Source organism: Diabrotica virgifera, chromosome 7 (genome assembly GCF_917563875.1).
Source record: "Diabrotica virgifera virgifera chromosome 7, PGI_DIABVI_V3a".
Taxonomy (NCBI): Eukaryota; Metazoa; Arthropoda; class Insecta; order Coleoptera; family Chrysomelidae; genus Diabrotica; species Diabrotica virgifera.
Genome location: NC_065449.1, coordinates 28,026,259 through 28,053,340, shown reverse-complemented (window position 1 = coordinate 28,053,340; position 27,082 = coordinate 28,026,259). Strand labels below are relative to the sequence as shown.

General features: G+C 33.0%; 2 protein-coding genes across 4 annotated transcripts in view; one reads left to right on the top strand and one right to left on the bottom strand.

The window, feature by feature from the left end:
• The window catches only part of LOC126888229 (aldehyde dehydrogenase, mitochondrial), a 64,046-nt gene that overhangs the window by 18,353 nt on the left and 18,611 nt on the right, over positions 1-27,082 (bottom strand). Inside the window, exons 2-3 of the mRNA XM_050656294.1 lie at positions 23,596-23,841; positions 18,995-19,390 (exon numbers count right to left, since the gene is read on the bottom strand). Coding sequence (XP_050512251.1) covers positions 18,995-19,390; positions 23,596-23,841 — 642 coding nt within the window. The remainder of the gene's footprint in view (positions 1-18,994; positions 19,391-23,595; positions 23,842-27,082) is intronic.
• The window catches only part of LOC126888226 (von Willebrand factor A domain-containing protein 8), a 138,753-nt gene continuing 122,779 nt past the window's right edge, over positions 11,109-27,082 (top strand). The window contains exon 1 of one of the 3 annotated variants that reach the window (XM_050656289.1): positions 11,109-11,225. The gene's annotated coding sequence lies outside the window, so the exon portion shown is untranslated. Of the gene's footprint in view, positions 11,226-12,927; positions 17,902-27,082 lie in introns of those variants that run through there. The other 2 variants (XR_007699461.1, XM_050656288.1) reach the window with 2 other exon arrangements.

Below are 27,082 nucleotides of genomic sequence, written 5' to 3'. Positions count from 1 at the left end.
TTATAAAATGCATCATTTTCCCGTTATTTAAGCCTGAATACTTAGATTTGCGTACTCGCCGAAAAAAATATACATTCAATTACCTATAACTCACGTTTAGTTAACATTAAAAGGTTTTTCCAGTAAGGGGTTTATTTCATTTTTTATTAGCTTCAATTTTGTTCATAACTTTTTTGTAAAATCTTATAGTTTTTGAGTTATTTATGAAAAATCTAAAATCTTTATGTAACAAATTTTGCTTAGAATTTTAATAGCTCATATCCACCTTCAGTGACTGCATTAACTCTTCTTTAAATATTAAGATACGTATGCCAATTGGTGATTTTATTGTGGTATCCAAATGACCCTTTAAGTGAATGTATCCATGTATGAATGATGTATCTTGATCGTCTTTATTTTGTATCAAATTTTCAGCTTCATTACGTTGCAGCTTCGTTATCGTTAATAACACGAAACGTTGATAAATAAGTCGATAAGATTCCAGACGTCTATTCAGGTCTCTTATCAGAGTGTCGATTATAATGTAGAATGTGTGGATTTTCATCTCATCACTAGCTGAAAAGTTTAGTTCATCATCGGCCCCCTCGTCAAATTGAATTTTTCTTTTTCTCTTTCTTATTTCTTTATATGTTTTATTTGGGCACATGTTTTTGGCTTCCTTGCGGTAAAGTAATTTGAAAGAGCTTCATACTCTTTAATGACAGAACTCAGATCCATAATTTTTATATACAAATATTTTTTGTACAGTATTTTTGCCGCCCTCTCATAATGTGCCGCCCTAGGCAACTGCCTATATTGCCTAATGGATAAAGCTGCCCTGGTCTGTTATTATAGCATTAAGAGGATTTTTGACATATGCTAAAGTTTGCAAATGCTAATTTATCAAAATAAGATGTAATTTTTTTCCTACCAATTTTTTTAAATGAAGACATTATTTATTGCGCATTCCGTGGATACTTGTCTCAGAGCCGTACTACTTAAAGAGAAGAAGAGCCACATGCGGCTCTGGAGCCGCACTTTGCCGACCACTGGCGAGAGTTTATGACTTTCGGTATTCGATTTGATTCGCTGACGATGACATGGCGCCCAACTGTCCAAGACGAATGACGATCCAACTTAGAAATAAGAATACCACAAGAAAATACGACAATATTAAGATAACTGATTATAAAGATATACGGAGACAGGATATTCACAGGATAGAAAACATAATACCACCAAAAATACTCAATTACAATCTAAAAGGCAGGAGAGATGTAGGAAGACCTCGAAAAGATGGCCATACTACCCTCGTTAAGACGGAATAAGACAATGCCTGATGATTGTAATGAAAAAGAAGTGTAGGAAGTATATACATAGTTTATTTTCACCTATTCCTTAGTATCTTTACTCTGCAGTTTTTCTTTTGCAACAAAAGAATCAGCTATATTAGCTTTATAGACTAGTCTAATATTTTTTAGTGGAAATATTTTACTTCGATTTCCTCCTGTTGTTTCGAATTATTGATTCATATTTTATTAATGTAAAGGACTGAAAAACGTAACTTATTCTCCACTTGTTTATTCTGATCTCAAAAATTCAGATAAAAAAATGTTGTAAATAGTTTCGGAATGTGTAGTGGAATAAGTGGAATCCACCTACTATTATTTGCTTTTTTTATCGAATTCAACAATCGCCAGGAACATCTTTAAAAACAAACAATTTCAAGGTTATTGTCACCGCATATCACTTGAATTTTTTATAAATAACCTGACAATGAGTCCAAGCAACATGCTATATTCCTAGATTATAGGGTTTGGCGTTTAGTGAAATAAACAGGAAATATTTAAAATTGGAATATTTCAAAATTAGTATGAGATAGCATGTCTAACCCTTGAACCATAAGGTGAGGTGATACCACGTCAGATCCCACGTTGTCGTTTATTGTATGATTTTTTCAGAGTTAATGTTAGAAGTTTATTTTGAATTTTTTGTCCTAATTATTATTATAGCAACATGAATGATAAAAAGCTACCTACCTACAACTTGCTGAAAAAAGGGTATTGTATGAAATAAGATGCCCTCTTGTGTCTATACAAAGACGAATCGAATGAAGATATTAGTGGCCAGGAGTCTTTAGATGAAAAACGTGAAAAAAAATTAACGTGATGATGGTTTTTTTAGTCAAAGATTCTATACCTGATACCAGTGATACCTGATGAATTTCACAGTATTTCACAGGTAGACAGCATCCTCGGGGTAGACCGTAACTATAGTAGCATCCTTTATTTTATATCAAATTTGTAACCCGCTGTTTTTTTATCGAATTAACAATATAAAATACAAAATCTTTCTAAACCATTTCAAGGTTAATGTCACGATGTATCAATATTGAACTTTTATAAATAACTTGATTTTGAGTTCAAGAAGTATAGTAAAAATATAGAATTTGGAAACAAGAATTTCTGAAATGTTTGGTGTTTTTATGAATGAACGGTTTTATTCTATATACTAATATTTTTATACCAACTTTATAAGGTATAAAAATGTTTTAATTTTAACAATAGTTGTAGTTTTATAATGTAGGTAATACTTTACAATCTACAATGTAATAAAACAGGCGAACTAAAAGACAAAATGTTTATAACTAAAGAAACCAAATTAATGTGTATAGAAATAACTATTGCAGTTTCTTAATGAAAATTTAAGATAATGTAGCGGTTTTAATATTTTGTATGTGAATTTGAGCGCTGTCAACATACAATGATCTTTATTGTAATTTTTAAACAGAAAACGAGATATGAGAAGCACTCAAAAAAACAACACCAATCCATAGTGACTACAACGCACAGCATTAAAAACATCAATACAATGTGGGAAAGAGTTATAGACCGGGCTATATATTCGCCCCTGTTAGCGAAATTATTCCGATTCTATTTTTTTGAACAAACTTACTCCAAAAGAGGTCCTTATAACATATCCACAGGGAGCCGGGCGGTGCCGTGGTCGAAAATTTTTTTTAAACAAATTCACAAAAATCATTTTTTCATTTATAATATTGTTTTAGATAATTTGGGTCATTCTGAGCAAAAACGGTATGTTAGTTGTCATTTTTCTCTAAAATTGATTGTTGTCGAGTTATACGCGATTAAAAATTTGAAAAATGCGAAAATGGCCATTTTCAAGGCTTAAGTAACTCGATTAAAAATTATTATTATAAAATTCAAAAAGTGACCAAATCAAGTTTCAAACCCCTTCTTCAAGGTCCTGAAGAGATTTTTGTCATTATTTTATTACAAAGCTGCTATTTTTAGTTATGTATTAACAATTAGCGCTATAGTCCAACTGTATCGTCGTCCCCGTTAGCGAAACTAGAGAGATATTGCAGAGTCACTTTTGCACTTGCTTTATTACAGCACGCGTTATTTTGACAGTAGAGCATGCGCATATGTGATATTTGGCTTACGCTGCGTTATTGGAAATACGGCCTGCCGTTATTAGGGGAGTCGGTACGCTGTGCTGTGCGGTATTCGTTGCGCTATTTTCTTTTCAGGTTAGGTTTGCTGTTTGTCTTTCATTTAAACCAAATTTATTCGTAATCGTTTGCTAAAATGAGTACCTCAGAAGTAGCAAACGAATTAGATTTGTCCTGATGACGATTGTGTTTATTAAAACAAGTTTTATATCAAAATCCATTGACCTCTCCAGAAAATTGGTCGTTAGTTCAGGAAAACATGAAGAGTGCAACAGGAAAATCTTTTATTTATAAGAACATTCAAGAATCATTTGTTTCTCGTGTTCGATATTTGAAAAAAAAATACAAACCTTCCTTCCGTATCTAAATTAAATTCTGGATTTTGAGCATGTAATATTATGTTCATCTCCCAGAATGTTATGCAAGATGATAAACCCGATGTCTTCATCATTAGCATTGTCCAAAATGAGAGCTTCTAAGTCTTGATCCATTTTAAATTGCATACAAATTAGACAAACAACTAATCTTAACTGAGCCGTAAAATACCGCAACCAAAATATTGAGCAATATCTGCAATTATGAAACGTCTGAGAAATGTCAATTCTGTCAAAATAGCGCGGTGTAAATAGCGCAACGTAGGCTGTGTTAAATTTGCAATATCTCTCTATTATTTCGATTAGATTTTTTTGCACCAATTTACTCAAAAAGAGGTCCTTATAACACATCCACAGGGTGCCGGGCGGTGCCGTGGTCGAAAAATTGTTTAAACATTTTTTTTTAAACAAATTCACAATAATAATTTTTTCATTGCGAACGATTTTTCAAGAAAAATCACAAGAGACCTTTTTTGCTCAGAATATCCCAAATTATCTAAAAACAAATTGTTCGAAATGAAAAAATTATTTTTGTGCATTTGTTTAAAAAAATTGTTTAAACAATTTTTCGACCACGGCACCGCCCGGCACCCTGTGGATATGTTATAAGGACCTCTTTTTGAGTAACTTTGTGCAAAAAAATCGAATCGGAATAATTTCGCTAGCGGGGGCGACGATACGGTTATTTTACGGTGTTCATAATTCACTATACAGGGTGATTTATTAGTAGGGTAAAGCTCAATAGATCCGCTATAGTAATAGATAGCAATAAAAGTTAATAACAAAAATTGTAGCCAACTTTGAGCTTCACATTACAAAATTAGTTAGAATGTTACAGGGTGTTCGATAACACAGTGGCAGACCACACTTATGTTTTTTTTTAAATGGAACATTCGAAATCCTGTTAACTTCTCCATCACAAAAATATAAAGGTTTGTTATGTTATACAGGGTATTTACAAAGTTATAACCAATTTTATAAGAAAATCGTAACAAGTTCAACTCCCTGTATAAATAAAAATAAGCAAAACAACAATGGTTTATTAATGCCATATTTTTTAACGTATTGTCAAAATTTTCAAGAATGGTCGATATTGCTAATTTTCTTTATATCAAATACAGGGTGAGTCAAAACGCAAGTAATTATTTTCTCAGTAATTTTAAATGGAACACCCTGTATTTTATATCACTAATGAAAAGTACCATTACCGTACTTTAATTTTTAGATAACATTCCTTATGTCTAAATTTATTAGCTTTCGAGATATTTTCATTTTTCAATGGACCAGTAGTGTGGCCACCCAAATCACCAGAATTTAATAAACTGGACTGATTTTTTTGGGGTTACGTTAATAATGAAGTTTATAAAATACCTCCAACAACAAGGGATGAGATGAAAAATAGAATACAAAGTGTATTTCGATGTGTTAATTTACAAATGCTCCGTAGAGTAAGTAGCTCATTCAATGATCGTTTTTAGGCATACATAAATGTGTTAGGAGATAATTTTGAACACCTTATGTAATTAAATATTAAAAATATTTTATTAAAAGTAGCTTCTAATTTTTTCAAACATGTTTTTTTGCAAAATGTATTACTGATAAATTATGTTTCGTTCTTTATTTGTTACATTGTTAAATTTACATACAAAAGTAGTGTTTAATTGTCTTCACAAAATATTGTATTTTGTGTTTGTGTGTTTTTTTGTAAAATTTATTACTAATTTTCTTTGTTTATTTGTTGCATTTATATAAAAAGATAGTTTTTAATTGTTTCAAAAATGTTGCATGTATTGGTTGTGTTTTTGTTTGTAAAATGTATTACTAATAAATTATTTTTATTTCTTTATTTGCTTCAGTGTTACATTGATTACTGGATTGATAATCGGTAATCTTCAATTGTCAATTCAGTCATGGCTTACTTAAAATTTAGATACATTTAAACACCTAAAATAATTTGCTCTGAAAAATGAAAATATCTCAAAAACTAATAAATTTGGGCATAGGGAATGTTATATAAAAATTAAAGTACGTTAATGTTACTTTTCAATAATGATATAAAATACAGGGTGTTCCATTTAACATTACTGAGAAAATAATGTACTTGCGTTTTGACTCACCCTGTATTTGATATAAAGAAAATTAGCAATATCAATCATTTTTAAAAATTTTAACAATAAATAAAAAATATGGCATTAATAAACCATTGCTGTTGTGCTTATTTTTATTTATACAGGGAGTTGAACTTGTTACGATTTTCATACAAAATTGGTTATAACTTTGTAAATACCCTGTATAACATTACAAACCTTTATATTTTTGTGATGGAGAAGTTAACAGGATTTCGAATATAAAATAAAATATAGGGTGTTCCATTTAAAAAAACATAAGTTAGGTCTGCCACTGTGTTATCGAACACCCTGTAACATTCTAACTAATTTTGTAATGTGAAGCTCAAAGGTGGCTAAAATTTTTGTTATTAACTTTTATTGCTATCTATTACTATAGCGGAGCTATTGAGCTTTATCCTACTAATCAATCACCCTGTAGAAAAGTGTTTTTTGAATCATCTCTTAACAATCACGCAATAAAAAAGGGTTGAGGGTGAAGCTGGAACTAGGCAATTACATAGGTTTACAATGCATTTTTTTATAGAATGCATGATCCTATATTACCGAAAATAGTGCCGTATCATAAACTTATCTAATTTGCATAATTTTACTAAACAATCGTTGCGTATTATAAACTACCTACTAAAAGTTAATTAATTCAATTCGATTTTAATGGTAAATATCAACAGATTATTGAAATGAAATGAACAAAAAATTTCCAAGGCCGACCACATCAGTTACATTCGTGTAAAATAATTCATATGGTTGCTATTACAAAACATATTGCTGTAGTTTTATAGTCTCTAAATACAAAATCATTTAATTGACGTTGCAAAAAATAACATTCATGATATGGCATTTTAATTATTGGTGTTATTTTGCGTTTGCGCTGATATTTTTAATAAATATGTACCCGATTACAAAAAATAACATAAATTTAATTTAATCAAACAGTTAATACCAAACGAACTAGCATACAACAAAAATTACAAATAAATAATAATTATCAGCAAAAAGTATTTTGGAAAAAAATCACCATTGTTTCTTGTAGAGCCGTGATATTTTGTGATACACGATTTTATCTTTATCCTTAATGCCTCTGAGAGTATTAAAAGATGAAATCAAGGAGAGGTAAATATGTGAAAAAGTACGGTTTCCTAGGGAATTTTCCCAGGAAACCTAGGAACTTCGTTTGTAAATAAAATCGCATGTGCTGCAACGATTTTCTTCCTTATGCCATTTCTAACCAATGACAACGCACAACGACATGACACAACCACGATTTACCCTTAAAAATTCACACTCTTCCACTTTCCGACCTCAGATCGCAGTAAATGATTTTTTCTTTAATTTTTGTTATATTTTCTTCCTTTTAAAATGGGCTTCCATCCTGTTACTGTTTTTTCACTTTTTACCATTTTCAAAGAGTTCGGTCTTGGTATTTTGGTATATTAGTAATTAATCTATTAGTATTCCAACCAATAAACTTCTTTATCCATCAACCGGTATTTTAAAAACAGTTTTTTTTAATCTTTCTCGATGATTGTTTGGTTGAACCGTAGAGATAATAGTTATCACATTAGTAATTTTAAGTAGGTATTATTGCAATGCAGTATTTCTTATGTCAATAGAATATAAACAAATCTGTTCTATTAAATTTTATAAATAGAATTATTCTTTAGTTGTAGGTAGTTTCAGTAAGTAGATAACCTTTTATCCACAAGTACAAGCTCATATCAAGTATTTTGCATTTACAGATATGCGGAACAACTTTTTATACGTAAGAATATTTATTCCTTTAATCAGGATGTTCTTCTTCTTCATGGACTTCGCTTTCCAAATATTTATCTAGCGGATGACCTGTATAGTCCAGGGCGCATCTGTTTTGAGATGGACTTTGAGGGGTGACTCATATTTTTTTGCAGAAATTGCTTGGAATTAACTCATATAATAATAATTGAGTTATCCTCCCGCTCAAAAACGTCCGGAACATTGTTAAACCATCAAAATGTCAAAAAATGAAGGAGAAATTAGATTTTTTTCTTCGCTATTTGATTATAACTTTAAAAGTATTCATTCCCGAGAAAAGTTGCACTAACATAAAAGTTGCGCAATTAAATTTCCTACAGTATAGAATTGGTTAAAAATTTTAAAAATTGTCACCCTTGTTGCAAAATAGCAATAATTGCGAAAAAAACCATAAAAAACAAGTATTCGCATTTTACGTTTTTCAACCATTTCTGCTACCCTTAGGACCTTCATATTTCACCCAGAAAAACTTTATAATATACTAAAACAATACTGTAAATTTCGTTAAGATCGGGTCAATAGACTTTGCAAAATAAATTTTGCAATCCAGCTTTCGCAAAAAAAAATGCTTTTTGTCAAAATGTTGCAGGACTGAAAATAAAGCATGTAGTAAGTTGAATTTTTTTTGCATATAGAAGAGTACAGTACCTTTGATTTGCAATTTGCAAAATTAAAATCGGTTAACTACCACGGCGTCGGGAATTTTTTTAAATAAACACTAATATTGGGTGCTACGCACAGGACAGCGGATACATTTGCTCTGATTGGGCATTCCAATGACCTGTCAAAAATTATCGAATATTGCGGCTACCAATGTTTATCTAATATATTATTTTCTTACTCTATGTTTTGTTGTATTTTAATATTTTAATTCCACAAAAATCAAACTAATTTGATTATTGTTTGCGAAATATTGTTTAAGCAATAATTGTATATGTTTAAAAATAATAAACTTTTATTCTCTAAGTTAAAATATATGAACAAAGAAAGTTTTTGCCAAAAAAAGTATTATTGTGGACAGAGTATGTGATTTTATTTTGCAATAAACAAATTTATTTATTTATATCGAAATGTACTAAAAATTAAAATTTATCAATCATTATCAAAGGTCACTGGAATGTCCAATCAGAGTAAACGTATTCGCTGTCCTGCGCGTAGCACCTTAAATTAATGTTTATTTAAAAAAATTTCTGACGCCGTGGTAGTTAACCGATGCAAATTGCAAATGAAAGGTACAGTATTCTTCTATATCAGCGTTTCCCAACCGGTGGGTCGCGACCCACTAGTGGGTCGCGGCGTGGCTCTTACAGTAGCTGTGTAGCGTACAGTGACCGTGTTCCTTATTTTTTTCTATCATCATGGGTGAGGGATGGGTCGCGAACATGAAAAAGCATCAGAAGGTGGGCCACCAGACACAAAAGGTTGGGACCACTGTTCTATATGTAAAAAAAATTAACATGCTGTCTGCTTTATTTTCAGTCCTGCAACATTTTGAAAAAAATGCATTTTTTTTGCGAAAGCAGGATTGCAAAATCTGTTAAACCAATCTTAATGAAATTTACAGTATTGTTTTATTATATCATAAAGTTTTTCTGGGTGAAATATGAAGGTCCTAATTGTGGCATAAATGGTTGAAAAACGTAAAATGCGAATACTTGTTTTTTTTTGTGGTTTTTCGCAATTATTGCTATATTGCAACAAGGGTGACAATTTAAAAAAAATTTAACCAATGCTATATTGTAGGAAATTTAATTACTCAACTTTTATGTCAGTGCAACTTTTCTCGGAAATGAATACTTTTAAACAGTTTTTTTAAACATACAAATACAAATACTTTTTTTTAACATTTTTTGACATTTTGATTATTTAAACAATGTTCCGGACCTTTTTGACTGGGAGGATAACTCAATTATTATTACATGAGTTATTTCCAAGCAATTTATGAAAAAAAATATGAGTCACCTCTCAAAGTCCAAATGTACTAATATTTTTACAGACGCGCCCTGGTCTAGTATGGCAGCTTTCGAGATTTGATGGTAGTCAGTGGCCAGTACCTCTCGGTTTTTCTGTATTCTTTTGAGGACTCCTCATTTGTGACTTGGTCAGTCCACGGGATCTTAAGTATTATCCGATATAGCCACATCTCAAATCAGTCTCCAATCCAATCTTCTGCACATTTTCGTTCACGGTCCACGATTCAACATCATAAAGCGGATGAGTATCTAGCTAAACGGTAGCATCTAGCATCACAGCATCTTACGCTTGTACCAAGAGGGAGCTCTTTAAGGAGGCCCTTATGCAGTTCAAGGTTATCTAGTTTTTAGATAAATAATAGGAAACTTGCATAAAATTTTAAATTCGAAAAAAATGGTATAAATCACAACAGAACATAATTTAGAACCTGTATCAAAAATAAAAAAGTTTTGTTTTTCTTTCGTTTGGCCCCTAAAGACGACTAAAAATTCAACTTATACCAGCCACTCCAAAACGCGTCGTGACGTCACAGGGTTGTATGTTTACATTCTACATCAATTGTATATATATAATTTTAAATTAGACATTATAAACGTCAGTAGAAAATACAGTTATGTGACGTTACAAATGTTTTTGATCGTTTGAACTATTCATAGAAAATTTGTACTTTTACAAAATGGTTTTATTTTCAATAGTAAACCTTCTTTCCTTTCCTTCAAAAGCTGTATCAAACTGCAATCTCAACAAACTGGTATATTTTATTACAATGACATACGATAAATGTCATTAGAATATAAATATTTTTCCTTTATTCCCTGACGACGATCTGGCTAAATACCCAAGTAGGTGGAGGCCAATAAACTAAAGAAGAAGAAGAAGAATATACGTAAATATAACCGTAAACTGAACCACATAGTCAAACTCTGTGACGTCACGGGTCGTTTAAACTATTTTAAGATAAAGAAGACTTTAAATTTGTACTTCTAAGTTATTATGAGTTTTTGAAGCGTGAAATTTTGGAAATCTCATTTTTATACAAAACTGAACATTATTATGTAATAAAAAAATGTGCAAGTTCCCTGTTAAAATACAAATTTTAACCAGCGTCCAAAATAATAATTTCAGACGCTCCCTCGTAAAATAACCCCTAAGTGAACCGCAGACTCTAGCGGCGTATATAAGTATTATTTTTTCTGGCGCGAAGCGTTCCTCCCTTCCCGAAAAGACTTAACCACGTTGCATCGATCACTTTCTTCTTCAATCTCGAGGAGTGAATAACTAAAAACACTTCTCATTAACGGGTCCGCGTCATCCACGTGAAAAATTTACCGCCAAAAAAAAAAATTCTACCGGCTTTACTGAGCCAAAAGTGCGTAAAATAGTGCGCGTATCTATGTGTTTATAAAACAGTTTTTCGCAAACCGTATGTAGGTTACCTCAAACAGCTACACAAGGATACCTATCTGGCCAGATAAGAAAAACAACCAGAAGCAACCACAACGCAGGGTGAGTTTGTTTATTTCTACCAATAACTATCTTTGAACGCCTATAAACTAAATCGAGATCAACGAATCTTTTTAATGTAAAAAAAAGGGTGCGCGCGTCTAAACTAATATTATATATTTTGAGCCAGCTCCTGGAAATACTTTTCCGAGAATAATTTAATTAATCTCTCGAAATATTTATGTAGTATTTTTCTTCATAAATATCTAGTGGTCCTTCGTTACTAGCCGGATAATTAGCCATTTCTAATTTGCGTAAAAAAGAAAAAATTCTTGTATTCATTTGCAAAATCTCGCCGCGCGCCATCTTATAACGGTATTTTCGTTTTCGATTCTTTCCCTACGACTTGACGGAATATTCCATCGGTCACGTGGTACTACGAAGAAACCACCTACGTCACAACACGTACAAATCACTTTGCTCTAACAACGCTAAAGAATTTTCCACTGACATACGGGGGTGCGTTTGATAATATTTACACATTTTTACAAAAAAAAGACTCTTTAATATCTTAAATAATTCTTATATTAAACATTTATTATCGATTACCAATTAAAATAAATTATCACAATGGAACAGGGACAAATTAACAAATTAACGAGGTCCAAAACTGCCAGTAAATTAGATTTAACTAGATTATGTAGTAGTGTAGAAACTGACTTAGCTTCTCTAACTAAATATATGATTAAGGAAATACTTTGTCAACTCAGAGATGCTTTCCGTACCTATAATGACGCAACTAATCTTCTCGCTGCAGAGCTAGCTACTACTGAAGACGTAGATCCGATAGTAAAAAAATATTATAAATGCATTTCTTTACTTGAGGAAAAACTCGAAAGCCTCCTAACTCCACCTACAAGTTCTACAACATCTGAAATATCTAGTGTCCCAAATCCCAATGTCCCGTCTCCTTCTAGTCAAATTACTCAAAATGCCACCACCAAACAGAGAACTGTCAAGCTCCCGGAACTTCGTATCAATAATTTTTCCGGAAAATTAAGTGAGTTCCAATTCTTCTACCAAACCTTTCTCAGCATCATTGATCAAGATGAAACCCTCACTAACATCGAAAAATTTATTTACTTAAGAAATCTACTCAGAGACGATGCTTACCGCTTAATAGAAAATATTCCATTGATTGAGACTAATTATACCATCGCCTTAGATACCCTGAAAGCTCGATATACTAATGATCGCATTCTTATTAGAGATCTAATTTCAGGCATTGTTGAAGCTAAACCCTTGAACAATCATGCCAATTCCTCCCAGTTAAGAGAATTTCATATTTCTGTTTCAAATAGCTACAAGGCTTTGCTTAATCTCAATAAGACATCCGATGAATTATTAAATTTAATCCTAATTCACATTACTTCACAGAAGCTTGACCAAGCCACATTGCGTTCAATGGAATTTGCCCCTGATGCTGACAAGGTCATAGAGTTTTCAAAGTTTCTAGCAAATATAAATATCAGAGCCAACCATTTGGAAAATTTGCAATCTTCTTCTTCGTCCAAGTCCCAAAATAATTACAAATCACAAACTTCCAAGGAAGTAAGACATTCATATCACACCACTAATAACCAACACGACAACCAACAAACGAACTCCTTCAATAATTCTAAGTCTAGACTATGCCCCTACTGTAAAGGTAACCATTCCATCTACACCTGTAGGGATTTCAAAGAACTCACACCACGAGCCAAGAGCATGTTCGTCAAACAACATGATCTCTGTTATAACTGCCTTGGTTCAAGTCATTCCGTTCCAAAATGTCTAAGTAGACAACTTGTTCCCACTGCGGTGGCAAGCACCATAGCTATTTACATTTTGATATGAGAAAAAATTCTTCTTCTCCCCAACGTGATCCAATAAATCCAAACACGTACAATGAACTAACTAATTCAAATAATAGACCTTCTACTTCACAAAATCAGGATAGGGACAACACGCACCCATCTCAATCTTCTATGTCACACGTGTTGTCAGCTAATACGGTCAACACACCTGTTGTCCTTCTAAGTACCATACAGGTATACCTCCTTGCCCCCAGTGGGAAAAGAATTTATGTAAAGGCGCTTCTCGATCAAGCAAGTCAAGTTACATTTGTTACACAAAATCTTATTAATCAGCTAAGCACTCCCACCTTTAACAAGCAGTTACAGATCACCGGAGTAAATCAAACTGTCTCGGTTTCCAAATCAACGGCTAATCTGACTATCTATTCTTCCACAAATGATTCAAGGTTGGACATTTCTTGTTCCATTCTACCTAAAATTACAAACTGTCTGCCACAATTGCCAATTATTGCCAACAAACTAAAAATTCCACAAGAAATGGAACTTGCTGACTCTCAATTCCATATCACTTCAGACATTGATATTTTACTCGGTGCTGATTACTATGGAGATATTATACTAGGTCAAATTATTCGTTTAGGTACTGGTCTACCAATTCTGCAGAACACTATATTCGGTTTTATCATCTCTGGCCGCATTCCTGAAAATTGTATAAAAAGCAAGCATGGTACCTCTCAATATGTAAATAATTTGGTTACATGTACGACACTGTCTTCTACTCCAGAATCACCTGAATCTCAAACCACTGATGAAAATCTCTCTCAGATTGTTCAAAAATTCTGGGAATCCGAAGAAGTCAACCCTCCTATTTCTGAATCTGTTGAAAATCATCCATCTGAATTACTTTTTCTGAAAACTGTTAAGATTTTGCCTTCAGGTCGATATCAAGTTAATCTAAACTTAAAACACTCTGTTGATGACCTACACATGGGAAATTCCTTTATCACAGCTAAAAAACGATTCTTTTATTTGGAGAAAAAATTGCATTCAGACCCTGTCCTGTTGCAAAGCTATTCTAAAATTATTCAAGATTACCATTCTCAAGGTTTAGTCTCAGACGTTCCTCTTCAAGTAAGAAATTTTGACGGAAAATTCAATTATTTTCTGCCTCACTTTCCTATAATAAAAACAAGCTCCACCACTCCCGTGAGAATTGTCTTTGATCCCAACAACAAGTCCACATCAGGTATTTGTTTAAATCAGGTTCTAGATAAAGGCTTCACGGTGCAACCAGAACTTTTTGATATCTTAATCACTTTTCGCCACTACAAGTATATACTAGCAGCTGACATTAAGCATATGTTTCTGCAAATTTCCATAAATGAACAAGAAACTTTCCTTCTCAACTTTCTATGGAGGGATAAACAGGATGACAAACTTCAGTGTTTTCGTTTCAACCGATTACCCTTTGGTTTATCCTCGTCCCCTTTCTTAGCCACTCGTGTATTAAAACACATTGCTGATACTCATGCAATTTCACATCCATCTGCGGCAAAAACCTTGCTCAACTCTACCTATATGGACGATGTACTATCTGGTGGTAACAATTTAGAAGAAATTGAGACTCTCCACTTTCAGTTAAGTTCCTTGTTGAGTAAGCACGGCTTTCAGCTCCATAAATTAAGCTCGAACCATCCAGAATTTCTTAAAAAACATAAGTTGATTCCAACTCCAGAAATTAAGTTAAACCTGGCTGGTTCCTCAGACAAGATATTAGGTATTATTTGGTCACCTGATCAGGATACTTTTTCATTCAAGCCTCCTGTATGCGAGGTAACATCGCCAATTACTAAGAGAAAAATTCTTAGTTATGTCTCTCGTTTATTCGACCCTTTAGGGCTTCTTTCACCAACTCTTGTATATTCAAAACTTCTGTTGCAAAGGATTTGGTCATTGTCACTAGATTGGGACACCCCCATTACCAATGATAAAATTCTTTCTGATTGGCAATCTCTTCTAACGAAATTCCAATCCATAAATCTAACAAAATTTCCTAGATGCTTAGTCCTAGATAAAAAGGTTATCTTAACTCAGCTTATTACCTTCTGTGATGCTTCTCAGGACATCTACGCTGCCTGCGTGTATCTCCGAGTCACTTATGACGACTCTACCGTCTCGGTGAGACTTGTCACATCCAAGACAAAAATCGCTCCCCTAAAAAACAAACTAACTATCCCAAGATTAGAGCTGTCCGCCATTCTATTAGGAATCCAGTTAACTCACCGCTCACAAGGTATCTTACAGAAAGATTTAAAAATTTCTGAAACTCATCTCTTCTCGGACAGTACAATAGCCCTGACCTGGGTAACTACATCTAAGTTTCTCTACAATCAGTTTGTACAGTCTCGAGTCATAAAGATACGTTCCCTCAGTGAATCTTATCAATTTCACCACGTTGAGTCGAAACAAAATCCAGCGGATCTGCCCTCCAGAGCAAAATCTATTTGTTCTAATGCTGAACTTACTGATCTGTGGCTTCATGGTCCGAAATTTCTAATTAAACCGGAAATCGATTACTCACTATTTCAGATTAAAAAATGGAATGGGGAATTACCTGAATTAAGAAAAAATCAAGTTTCCTTAAATGTCACTGTTACTGCTCAGTCAAATGACACCTTGGATGATTTATTTAATCGTTGTTCATCTTTCACAAAAATTCAAAGATCCCTAGCCTATGTTCTTAGATTTGTTTCCAATCTTAAAGCAAAATCAAATCACACTGCTATAGATACTGATGTACTTTCCGTGGAGGAAATTGAATTTTCTACTTGCCTTGTTCTCAAGTATATTCAATCCATTTCTTTCACTAAGGAGATTCATGAATTGTCCAAACGGCTGTCTGTCTCCAATAAAGCCATCAGAGCCCTGAATCCCTTTATCGATGAAAATGATAAACTGTTACGAGTAGGTGGCAGGTTACGTTTCGCTTCCATAAGCTATTCACAAAAGCATCCAATTCTCCTTCCTTCTAAGAATCGTATTATTGCTCTGATGATTGAACAGCAACACAAAAAGCTGTGCCACGCAGGCGCACAAACCACTTTATCTCATATACGATTGAAATACTGGCCCCTTGATGGTCTTCGACAAACCAAGAAAGTCATTCATAATTGCATCAATTGTTTTAGATTCATGACTCCTAATTATTTTCAACAAATGGCAGATGTTCATCCAGATCGTGTCTTATCTAGCCGACCTTTCGAAAGAGTCTCCATTGACTATGGTGGATTTTTTCTTGTCAAAGCCTCGCCTTTAAAAAATGCTAAACTCTATAAAGTATATATCGCTTTTTTCATTTGTATGACCACCAAATGTGTTCATTTAGAACTGGTCACTGGACTGTCTGCTGATGCATTTCTTCTTACCCTCAAGAGGTTTATCGCTAGAAGGTCAACTCCCAGCATCATTTGGTCAGACAACGCGACCAACTTCTACGGTGGTCGTAATCAATTAAAACAACTTCATGAATTTTTTCTAAATCAGGATAATACTCGTCAAATTCAAGACTTCTGTACCCAGAATTTTATTAAATTTAAGTTTGGCGTTCCTCGTAATCCCTCTCAATTCGGACTACATGAAGTTGGCATCAAGAGTGCTAAGTACCATTTATATAGGTTGATTGGGAATTCCCACTTTACTTTTGAGATATTCTATACAATTCTCTGTCAAGTTGAAGCTATCCTTAATTCTAGACCTATTACCAAACTCTCTAATGACGTCAATGACCTAACAGCTTTGACCCCAGGTCATTTCTTAGTAGGACAGAGCTTGACTGCACCTCCTGAGCCTACACTTTCTGATATACCTCAAAACCGTCTCACTATTTATCAACAAGTGAGCCGGATCCAACAGAATTTTTGGCAACGGTGGAAAGTGGATTACTTGAATCTTCTCCAACACCGACCAAAATGGACGGTACCTACCAATCCTGTACAAGTAGGTGATATTGTCTTATTAAAAGACGACAATACACCTCCTCTACTTTGGCCATTGGCAAAAGTGACCGAGGTACTCCCTGGTAGGGACAATCTCATTCGCACAGTCAGGGTTCATTCCGCCAACGGCGACTACTTGCGAGCTATTAGAAAGATTGCAGTATTACCATGCAATTACTAGTTCAGTAATTTTTATTTAATTTTTTGTCTTTCTAGGTTAGTCGTTTAGGTAAACTCATTAATTTTTATTGATTTTCAATCCTTTATGCGTTAGATACTAATTATAATAAATATGTTACTTAGCTAAAAAAAAAAAAAAAAAAAAAAAAAAAAAAAAAAAAAAAAAATCACTAGTTGTTACGAGGGTATCTCAGAATGTTTCAATTTTTATATTTCACTTTCTATATTATTAACACTACTACATAACCAGAGGCGTACTCGCTCATGGCGCCCCCCGGCAATATGTTAAAATACAAATTTTAACCAGCGTCCAAAATAATAATTTCAGACGCTCCCTCGTAAAATAACCCCTAAGTGAACCGCAGACTCTAGCGGCGTATATAAGTATTATTTTTTCTGGCGCGAAGCGTTCCTCCCTTCCCGAAAAGACTTAACCACGTTGCATCGATCACTTTCTTCTTCAATCTCGAGGAGTGAATAACTAAAAACACTTCTCATTAACGGGTCCGCGTCATCCACGTGAAAAATTTACCGCCAAAAAAAAAATTCTACCGGCTTTACTGAGCCAAAAGTGCGTAAAATAGTGCGCGTATCTATGTGTTTATAAAACAGTTTTTCGCAAACCGTATGTAGGTTACCTCAAACAGCTACACAAGGATACCTATCTGGCCAGATAAGAAAAACAACCAGAAGCAACCACAACGCAGGGTGAGTTTGTTTATTTCTACCAATAACTATCTTTGAACGCCTATAAACTAAATCGAGATCAACGAATCTTTTTAATGTAAAAAAAAGGGTGCGCGCGTCTAAACTAATATTATATATTTTGAGCCAGCTCCTGGAAATACTTTTCCGAGAATAATTTAATTAATCTCTCGAAATATTTATGTAGTATTTTTCTTCATAAGTATCTATCATATTGTTACTGTCTTGGGTGAAACTAAAATAATATAAAAATACCGGAAAAATGTGTCCCTTTTAAATCAAAAATTGAGCTGTCGCTGAGTTTTTCAAAAATGTGATTGCGTAATCGTCAACATTTTTAGTATGGAAATTGTATGTATGCAAAATTGTTTTCTAGCAAAATATTTAAATTTACTTATATGTAATTTGATAAGATAACGTTCTAGAAAAATTAAACAAATAAGTATGTAGATCAAATAATTGAAATATTAATTATTCTAATGAGGTATCAAAATAGTAGTTATTTATGAAACAGTTCGTGAAGTATGCTTTTTGCGAACGCACGCGATGTTTAGAGCACGAGCGACAGCGGAGCGAGTGCTATACATCGCGTAAGTTCGCAAAAAGTACTTCACGCACAGTTTCATACAATATTTTATCTACGATAAACAAATAAAAAAAACTGTAACTTTTCGTCACTGGAATTCATTTCTATTCTACAATTTTTAGAACTTTGACATTTAAAACTTCTAACTTCTTTCAAACCACAAAATTGTCAAAACTTTTGTTGTAATTTATTGCTCACATGTCATCACCATGACAACGCGAAAGTTAGGGATATTTGATTACATGAAAGTGTGCGAAAAAGTAAATCCCATTTAAAATACATTGTTACTTCACGCACACTTTAAATCCTTCACGCACTGCTATCTATAATGACAGTTTTCACAAACTAAAAACTTAAAGATAATATGAGATAGAGTAGATAAAAATAATTATATAGAACATAGACTAAAGTCTAAAGTGAAAATCAATTAGTCCAATTACATATATCTATCTGCATGAAATATGAAACAGAAATTTCAAAAGTCGTATTCAAAATAATATATTTACTTACGTTTGGATTCTCGACCAAAGCTTGTCCAGCATCTCCAAATCCGGGAACGATGTTCAAAACACCTGGAGGAATTTCAGCTTCCTTGGCCAATTCAGCAACGTACAAACACGACAAAGGCGTCTGTTCGGCAGGCTTCAGAACGACTGTGTTTCCCATACTCAAGGCGGGTCCAATTTTCCACGCCATCATCATAAGCGGGAAGTTCCACGGGATGATTTGTCCGCAAACTCCTACGGGTTCGTGGCGGGTGTAACACATGTATTTTCCGTCCATGGGGATGTATTTGCCACAAACTTTATCGGCATAACCGGCCATGTAGCGAATCACTTTGAGACTGCCAACTACATCAGCCCAAGCTTGTGTGAATGGTTTGCCATTGTCCAATGTCTCCAAACTCTGAAATTATATGAATTAAATAAGAACACTGTCAGAAAGCATGCAAAAACAAAAACATCATCCCGATATATTACGTTTTGCTGAACAGTGGGCATTCGCGGATTAGACAAGACAATGGCAGACAAGTCATAAAGGCTAAAAAAGAGGATCATGATGATAATCCTTATGTGGACCAACGGTGACTTAGAAGGTAATCCATTTTGCCATCTATTGGCATTTCTCGAACGCTACTAGAATCTAGGGATTTTTGCATTGCCATCAAACATTAAAGCGTAGAACGTGAACTACAACTGAACTGTCAATGAGAATTGCATTTCCCAACATAACCGAAGTTCAAGGATGAACCTCAGTCAAATGAACTATAGATTAACATAATTATGAGAAATTGACGTTATTAGACGTGTAAAAAAAATCCCTTAAAAAAAGAAAAATCTTTCATCATTGTTTGAATGAATTAAGAAAATTAGAATTACCACAAACTGCGGGTTTTTTCACTAATAAAACTCTATAAATGAACATCGTGAGCCATCTTGGCTTGTTGAACTTAGAATGGGATACAATTTGAGGTGTTTGACTATTTGTAAGGATCGCCAGACTAATTAAAAATCTGAGTGCTAGATTAACATTCAAAGAGTAATATAAACATTCCAAAGATAGTGCAGCTGTGTTTATGTAACACTAATGGTTTCATGTACTTTTAACATAATTACACCCAGGCATTTTTAATTATAAGGAGATGTGACGTAGTTTAGGCAATAAAACTATCTATGAAATATTATACTACAGTGCTCAATGAAGCAAACAGACATGAAAAGGAGAAAAATCAAAGAAGCAGCCCTCATGCTACTAAATGAAGAAACATGTGTAGCAGACCCATTAGCAGAATACAGCAGGCCTTTGTTGCCAATACTTAAAGAACCAACAATTTTTTAACCAAAGCATGGCTGTTGCCTATAACATAATGGCCAAGTAAATATATCAACATCAATTTTGACAACATATAACCTCCTCAACAACTTGTCGGTTGGTTATACACTCTCTAAACACAATTTTTCTTAATAATCTTGTAAAAATGTAATTATCATTACAAACAACTGTGGTTAATCCCAGATAAACAGAATATATCACTCTTTCAACCATAAAAACTCAAACAAATAACAAATACCTTCGTAAAAAGTAATCTATTTTATAACGTTTTATAAAATTACATATACATATAACTATACACTAATTTGTACAATAGTTATTGAGAAAATATTTTTTCTTTGCAATTCCGACCTTTTTTCGCAATTATATTAACAATAAATGAGTAAATATATCATACTTTGTAATACGTCATTTTAAAGCTTTTTCGATAATCTCGAAGATATTTGTACTAAAAAAATCATAAATTTCAGTTTTCCGTTGATTTGAAAAAAAAGGGAAAATTCCATTTTTTGACAGTTAATTGTTTATAAATAAAAATGGCCGCCAGATCCTACGCAGGAAATAGGTATTACCTGTCGAAAAAACGCTTCAGTACCCTGGCTGCTGAAGTGTCACGAACAGGGTATATTTTTGTCTTATTATCCTGGCCTACTATGCAAACTCTTTAATAACATAAGTGAGAAAATATCAACAGATTGGTTGAAAAACTGAAAAGACAGTTTTTGTTTTTATTTGATTCAGAGTTGGACTACCATCTTCAGATAGCTATTTCTGCCTCTCGAGCGTTATCAATGGAGCTATGTAGTCACAACTCTAATGAAACACTAACAGGCTGCCTTATTTAAGGGAGCCTGTTAGACTTAAGGAGACCCGGGCTCTAAGGAGACCGGGTCTCCTTAAACCATCCTTAAACGCTGCTGGGCTACGCGGAGCATTAGCAAGTGAGATTTTCCGGCCAGCAGCCTCCTCTGCGATTTTAGGATCCCGACTACAAATAATGAAAAACTAAAACTGCGAATTTTGTGCTGAAATTTGGTATGTGGGGTTAGAATATTATTTGGAACAACTTGTTCAAATAACTTTTTGCGATATCTCTAACGCGAAGCAAAGTAAACAAAACAGTGTAGCGTGTGTAACAAATTTATGGGGAGGCTAAGCTTCCCTTCCCTTCCCACTGATACACGGATTATACGACATATGACAGAAGCTCGAAACAAATGACTGTGAATGAAAAGCCCTATTAAGTACATTGGTTGAAGTCAACTTTTAGTGTTGATGCACACTAGCCCAGAGGGACCGACGGCTTTACTGCCCTCCGAAGCACGGTAATGTGAAGAGGGAATAGGAGATTTTTTTCAAAAACAGTTTGGGAACACGAGAGGCACTTTTCCGCATGCAAATGTTGTTCTTTATCTGCTTTTACGATTACAAAAGGGCGTTTGACAAGAAACACATGATGTTTTAAACAGGCTTTAAGGTAAATTGGCCTCGATCGAAAAGGTATGAGGATTATTTAACAGCTGTATTGGAATCAAAAGGTAGAATGAAGGATTAACAACGGTCTTTATACAGAACAAGTAGAAATAAGTAAGGGCGTGAGACAGGGCTACATCCTCCCTCTCCCCTCTATTTTCTCCATTTTAGTTATTATTTTCCTGAAAAGCTTGCATGTTGGATGGTAATCTTATAGGCCTGTAAATTTTACTACAGGCCTATAAATAGGACTACAATTTAGTTTTACTAAGTAATTACCAAAATACGTTACTTAATGTGTATTTTGAGAAAGTGTATTTCCGAAGTGGAAATCGAAACTTCAAAATAAATGTATTTTAAGCTAAAATTGTGGTTGGTTCCCAATAAAAAGAGTAAATAATATTAAAATGCCACAAGGAAATAGCTTCCGAAAACTATGATGAAATATAAATCTTGTTCAAATATTTTCCTATGATGTAGGGTGCGTCTTTAAATATTTGCAATTGCAACTTTTATTAGTTTATGTCTAATAATTTTATAGATTACATTGCCGACAGGAGAAAAAGACTGTTGCATATATTTGGTATTATACAAAGTGAACTGCTGAGATTTTGAGTGCACTACAGACTACTTGAGTTGTTTTTCGCTTTAATCTTATCACATAATAGTTTTTGCTAGTCATGGAAATACAATGTTTATATTATACTACATTTACTTAACGATAGATACCTTATATCGGTTAGATATTATACTTATTATCATTTAATTTTTTTACATTGTAACTACCAACCTACTTAAAAGTATATAACATACTAGGTGGTCTAAAAAGTAACCTCCTTTGACATGAAATACATATATGTTTTTCAGAAAATTCTTTTATTTTATTCGATATAGTTTCCTTTTGCTCAATACAATATTCTAGCGACTTGCCAACTTCTTTATGTCGTCCGAATATGATTCTAGAAGCTCTGCAAAATGGGCATAGTAGGCATTTTTTTAGATTTGGGAAGAGGAGCCAAACCAGGAGAATAAGCTAGATGAAAAAGCAATTCAAACTCCAACTCACGAATTTTTGCCACTGTCATAAAGTTCTTGTGAGCAGTTATATTGTCTTGGAGAAGCAACACAATTTTCTTCTGCTTATGGAGCCGTTTCTCACTGAGTTCCTATTTCAATGTGTCCAATATTGCACAACAATATTGGCTACTGATAGTTTTACCTTATTCAATATAGTCAATTAAAATTATGCCTTTGTAATTCCCAAATACAGTGGCCATATACTTTCCCACCCATTGAGCCACTCTTTAAAGACTTCAAAAGCCTAATAGAAACACCTAATCGTCTCAATAAATTCTTTGATTCAAACTATGTACAAACTAAATTTGAACATAATAATTAAAAGTTTACTACATTGCTAAATTAATGTCTACCTAATCAAATGTTCAAAATGGCCTCCGTTGGTAATTTGACAGTATCCTGAACGATGGCGATAGTAGAATGAGTCTATTACATTTTTTCATGTTTTTTGGGGACACTTTTCAAATAAATAAAAATAATGTTTAGGATTCAAATCGGGTGAACGAGGAGGCCATGCAATACTACCTAGTCTACCAATCCATTGTCCAGAAAATGTCTGATCTAAACAACGTTGAACATTTATAAGAAATTGAGATGGAGCACCGTCTTGCTAAAACCATATCTTATTAAAATTGGCTCAAAACTTGTTTTTCAAGACAGGTACAATTTTTGTTTTTAAGTAGCATTTCATAATGTAAAAACGGAATGTAATGTAATATTAAACTTACTGCCAAATAAGCGCCATCCCTTTCCATAAGATCCGCCAATTTATTCAACAAACGTCCTCTTTCCGATGCATCGGTTGTTCTCCAAGTCGAGCCGAATCTGAAGGCTTCATTGGCAGCTTCCACCGCCAAATCGACGTCTTGCTTGGATCCCTGTTGAATTTCCGTAATTACCTGCCCCGTCGAGGGATTTATGCTCTCGAAGGTTTTTCCAGATTTGGATTTGTGCCATTCGTTATTGATGAAAATCTGAAAGGGAAAAGAATTTTGTTAAAAAATAAATATGCTAAAAAAATAAAACGCTTTCCTCGCAGCATGCATTTTTTAGGTATTAAAACAGATGGAAGTCGCTAGAGGCCAAATCTGGTGAATACTGTGGACCCTCCAAGAACTCAAACTTTAATTCATGGATTTTAACCATTGTCAAAAGGCTCATATGATACGGTGCATTGTCCTGATGAAAAATATTTTAAACTAAAAGGGGTAGTTCCGTGGGTTGGCTGCATACCATATACATAGTTAAAAAACTCTAACATGAAGTAAAACCACTTCTATGTAAAATGTATGTTTAATACAATTTTAAAAATCCCAATGGATTAAATAAAATAGGTTCATTCAGAACGTTTTCTGACCTATCAGTCCATCATGTGAATTCATATATACTTGTTAAATAGCCCCAGAACCAAACAATGGTTGTACTTATAATTTAATCTACATTATAGTGTTGTGAAATTGGAAAGGCTAAACGCCTTTCTTTAAGGAGGTATTCTTTTAACATCGGCGTTTAGCCTTTCCAATTTCACAACACTATAATGTAGATTAAATTATAAGTACAACCATTGTTTGGTTTTTGGGATATTTAGCAAGTATATATGAATTCACTGATGATGGACTGATAGGTCCGAAAACGTTCTGAATGAACCTATTTTATTTAATCCATTGGGATTTTTAAAATTTTATTAAATATATCTTTTACATGTGTAGAAGTGGTTTTACTTCATGTTAGAGTTTTTTAAAAATATTTTTTTCTGCAAACCAGGTCTTTTTCATGAAGTTTTAATTTTTTTATTAGATGAAATGAATTTCCATCAAGTAATGGTCGATTCCATCACTTATTTAAAGAATAAATATTTATCTTTAGACATGGGCTTCTAAATTTTATGTGTATGACGTATTTATAAAACAATTCAGAGTAAACATAGAAAAACTGAGAAAAAAAATAAAACCGGACTTGTGTCCATTTTGCAAGGTTCAACCTCTGTTTCCTACACTACATATAAATTGTTCCTGTGTTTAAACGTTCTTGACGTAGATCGTCTTTAAGGGTTATACGACCACGTTTAAATTCAGTCATTCATAAATTCATCATTATGAACTACTTGCTAAACGGGACAGTGGTATTTCTAAAGTTCATACTAAACCTTCTTTCAGTGCGTCTCATAGTTTGTCGAATTCTCTCTATCGTAATTATTATATGTATATAGAACTTAGAAAATTATGTATTCGTTGACGTATAGTTGCATATTTTCACAATGTCAAGGGGTAAAATTACAATTACTCTGGGCTAATTAGCAAAATTCATGGAAAAGTTATTTACCAGCAATTTTATTGCTGGAATCGAATTATAAGATCCTATATATTAATAATATAGGTATGCAAAGTCCGCAGATAGTGTGCTACTTTTTTTATAAACAAAATGGCGCCGACAAATCGTATTTTTTTCAATTATTGCTCTATAACTCCGAAGGTTTTAACTTACAAGAAAAACACCCAAATAAAAATTCACCGCAATTAAATTCTGCATAGAGATACGTTTTTCACGATTTTCTCCGACGAAAATTTTCCTCGGAAAATGCGGGTTTTCCTAACAAAAACTCTAATTTTCAAATTAAGTTTTAGGTAAGTAATTATTAATCAATAATTAAATAACTTAGTGACATCAAAGCTTTCTTGGTATAGATTATAATTCCAGAAGCCGGTGAAAATTAAACGAATATTTTAGCAACAATTCAATTGTTAATTAACAATTTACGATCGCAATAATAACTAAAATAATCATGATACATTGATCAAACTTATAAAGATTATAAAGATGAGATGCTTATTTAATATTTTATCGACAAAATAAAATTTTTTCTTTTTTTTGCATAATCTTTAAATTTTGAAAAAAAATAGTTATAATACGCTGGTATAATTAGTAAAGTACAAAGAAAGGTTATTTACCAGAAATTTTATTGCTGTGGTATAATTAGTAAAGTACAAAGAAAGGTTATTTACCAGCAATTTTATTGCTGGAATCGAATTATAAGATCCTATATATTATTAATATAGATATGCAAAGTCCGCAGATAGTGTGCTACTTTTTTATAAACAAAATGGCGCCGACAAATCGTATTTTTTTCAATTATTGCTCTATAACTCCGAAGATTTTAAATTTACACCAAAAATACTCAAATAGAAATTCACCCCAATTTAATTCTACATAGCCGCATGTTTTTTCCGATTTGCTCCGACGAAAATTTTCCTCGGAAAATGTGGATTTTCCCAACAAAATCTCGAATTTTAAAATAATTTTTTTGGGCCAGTAATTATTTATTAATAATTATATAGCTTGGTGAAATAAAAGCTTTCTTGGTATAGATTATAAATTCAGAAGCCGGTGAAAATGAAACGAATATTTTAGCAACAATTCAATTGTTAATTAACAATTTACAGTCGCAATAACAAACAACCAAAATAATCATGAGACATTGATCAAACTTAGAAAGATTATTAAGGTGTGATGTCTATTTAATATTTTGTCGACAAAATATACATTTTTCATTTTTTTGCATAATCTTTAAATGTTTTAAAAAAATTGTTATAAACAAATTAACATTTCTCAGAAATTGTTTATTATATTCTAATTTTAAAAAATACTTAAAACTCGTATTTCATAGGTCTTGAAAATGAATGCTTTAAAAAAGTTTTCCAACCATTTGCAAAAAAGTTATGAAACAGCAAAGTAAATATACGATTTCTTCGTTGCTTATAATTTGTTTTAATTGTTCCAAAGCTTAAAAGTGAGTCTATGCTACAATCTAATTACTTACACAGAATGTCAAAAATTAGTGCAATGGTTATATTTTAATCAAAGATTAAAAATACTTTTTGTTGTAATTTTTAGCGCAAAAGTAGGCCTGATACAGAGTCGGAGCTAAAATGTTCACTCGAAGCGACTGACACGCAGCATATATTATTTATAAAAGTGTACGTCTCGCGCGGCCGGTGGTCGCTCCGAGTGAAAATTTTAGCTACAGTACTGTATGATTCTACTTTCGTGCGTGTAAATTACAAAAAAATATATTTATAATCTTTAATTAATATATAACTATTAAACTGATAATCGATATTTTTTTGTAAATAATTAGCTTGTACTTTAAACTCACTTCTAAGCTTTAAAATCCTATGTTTACTTTGCTGTTTCATAACTTTTTTGCAAATGGTTGCA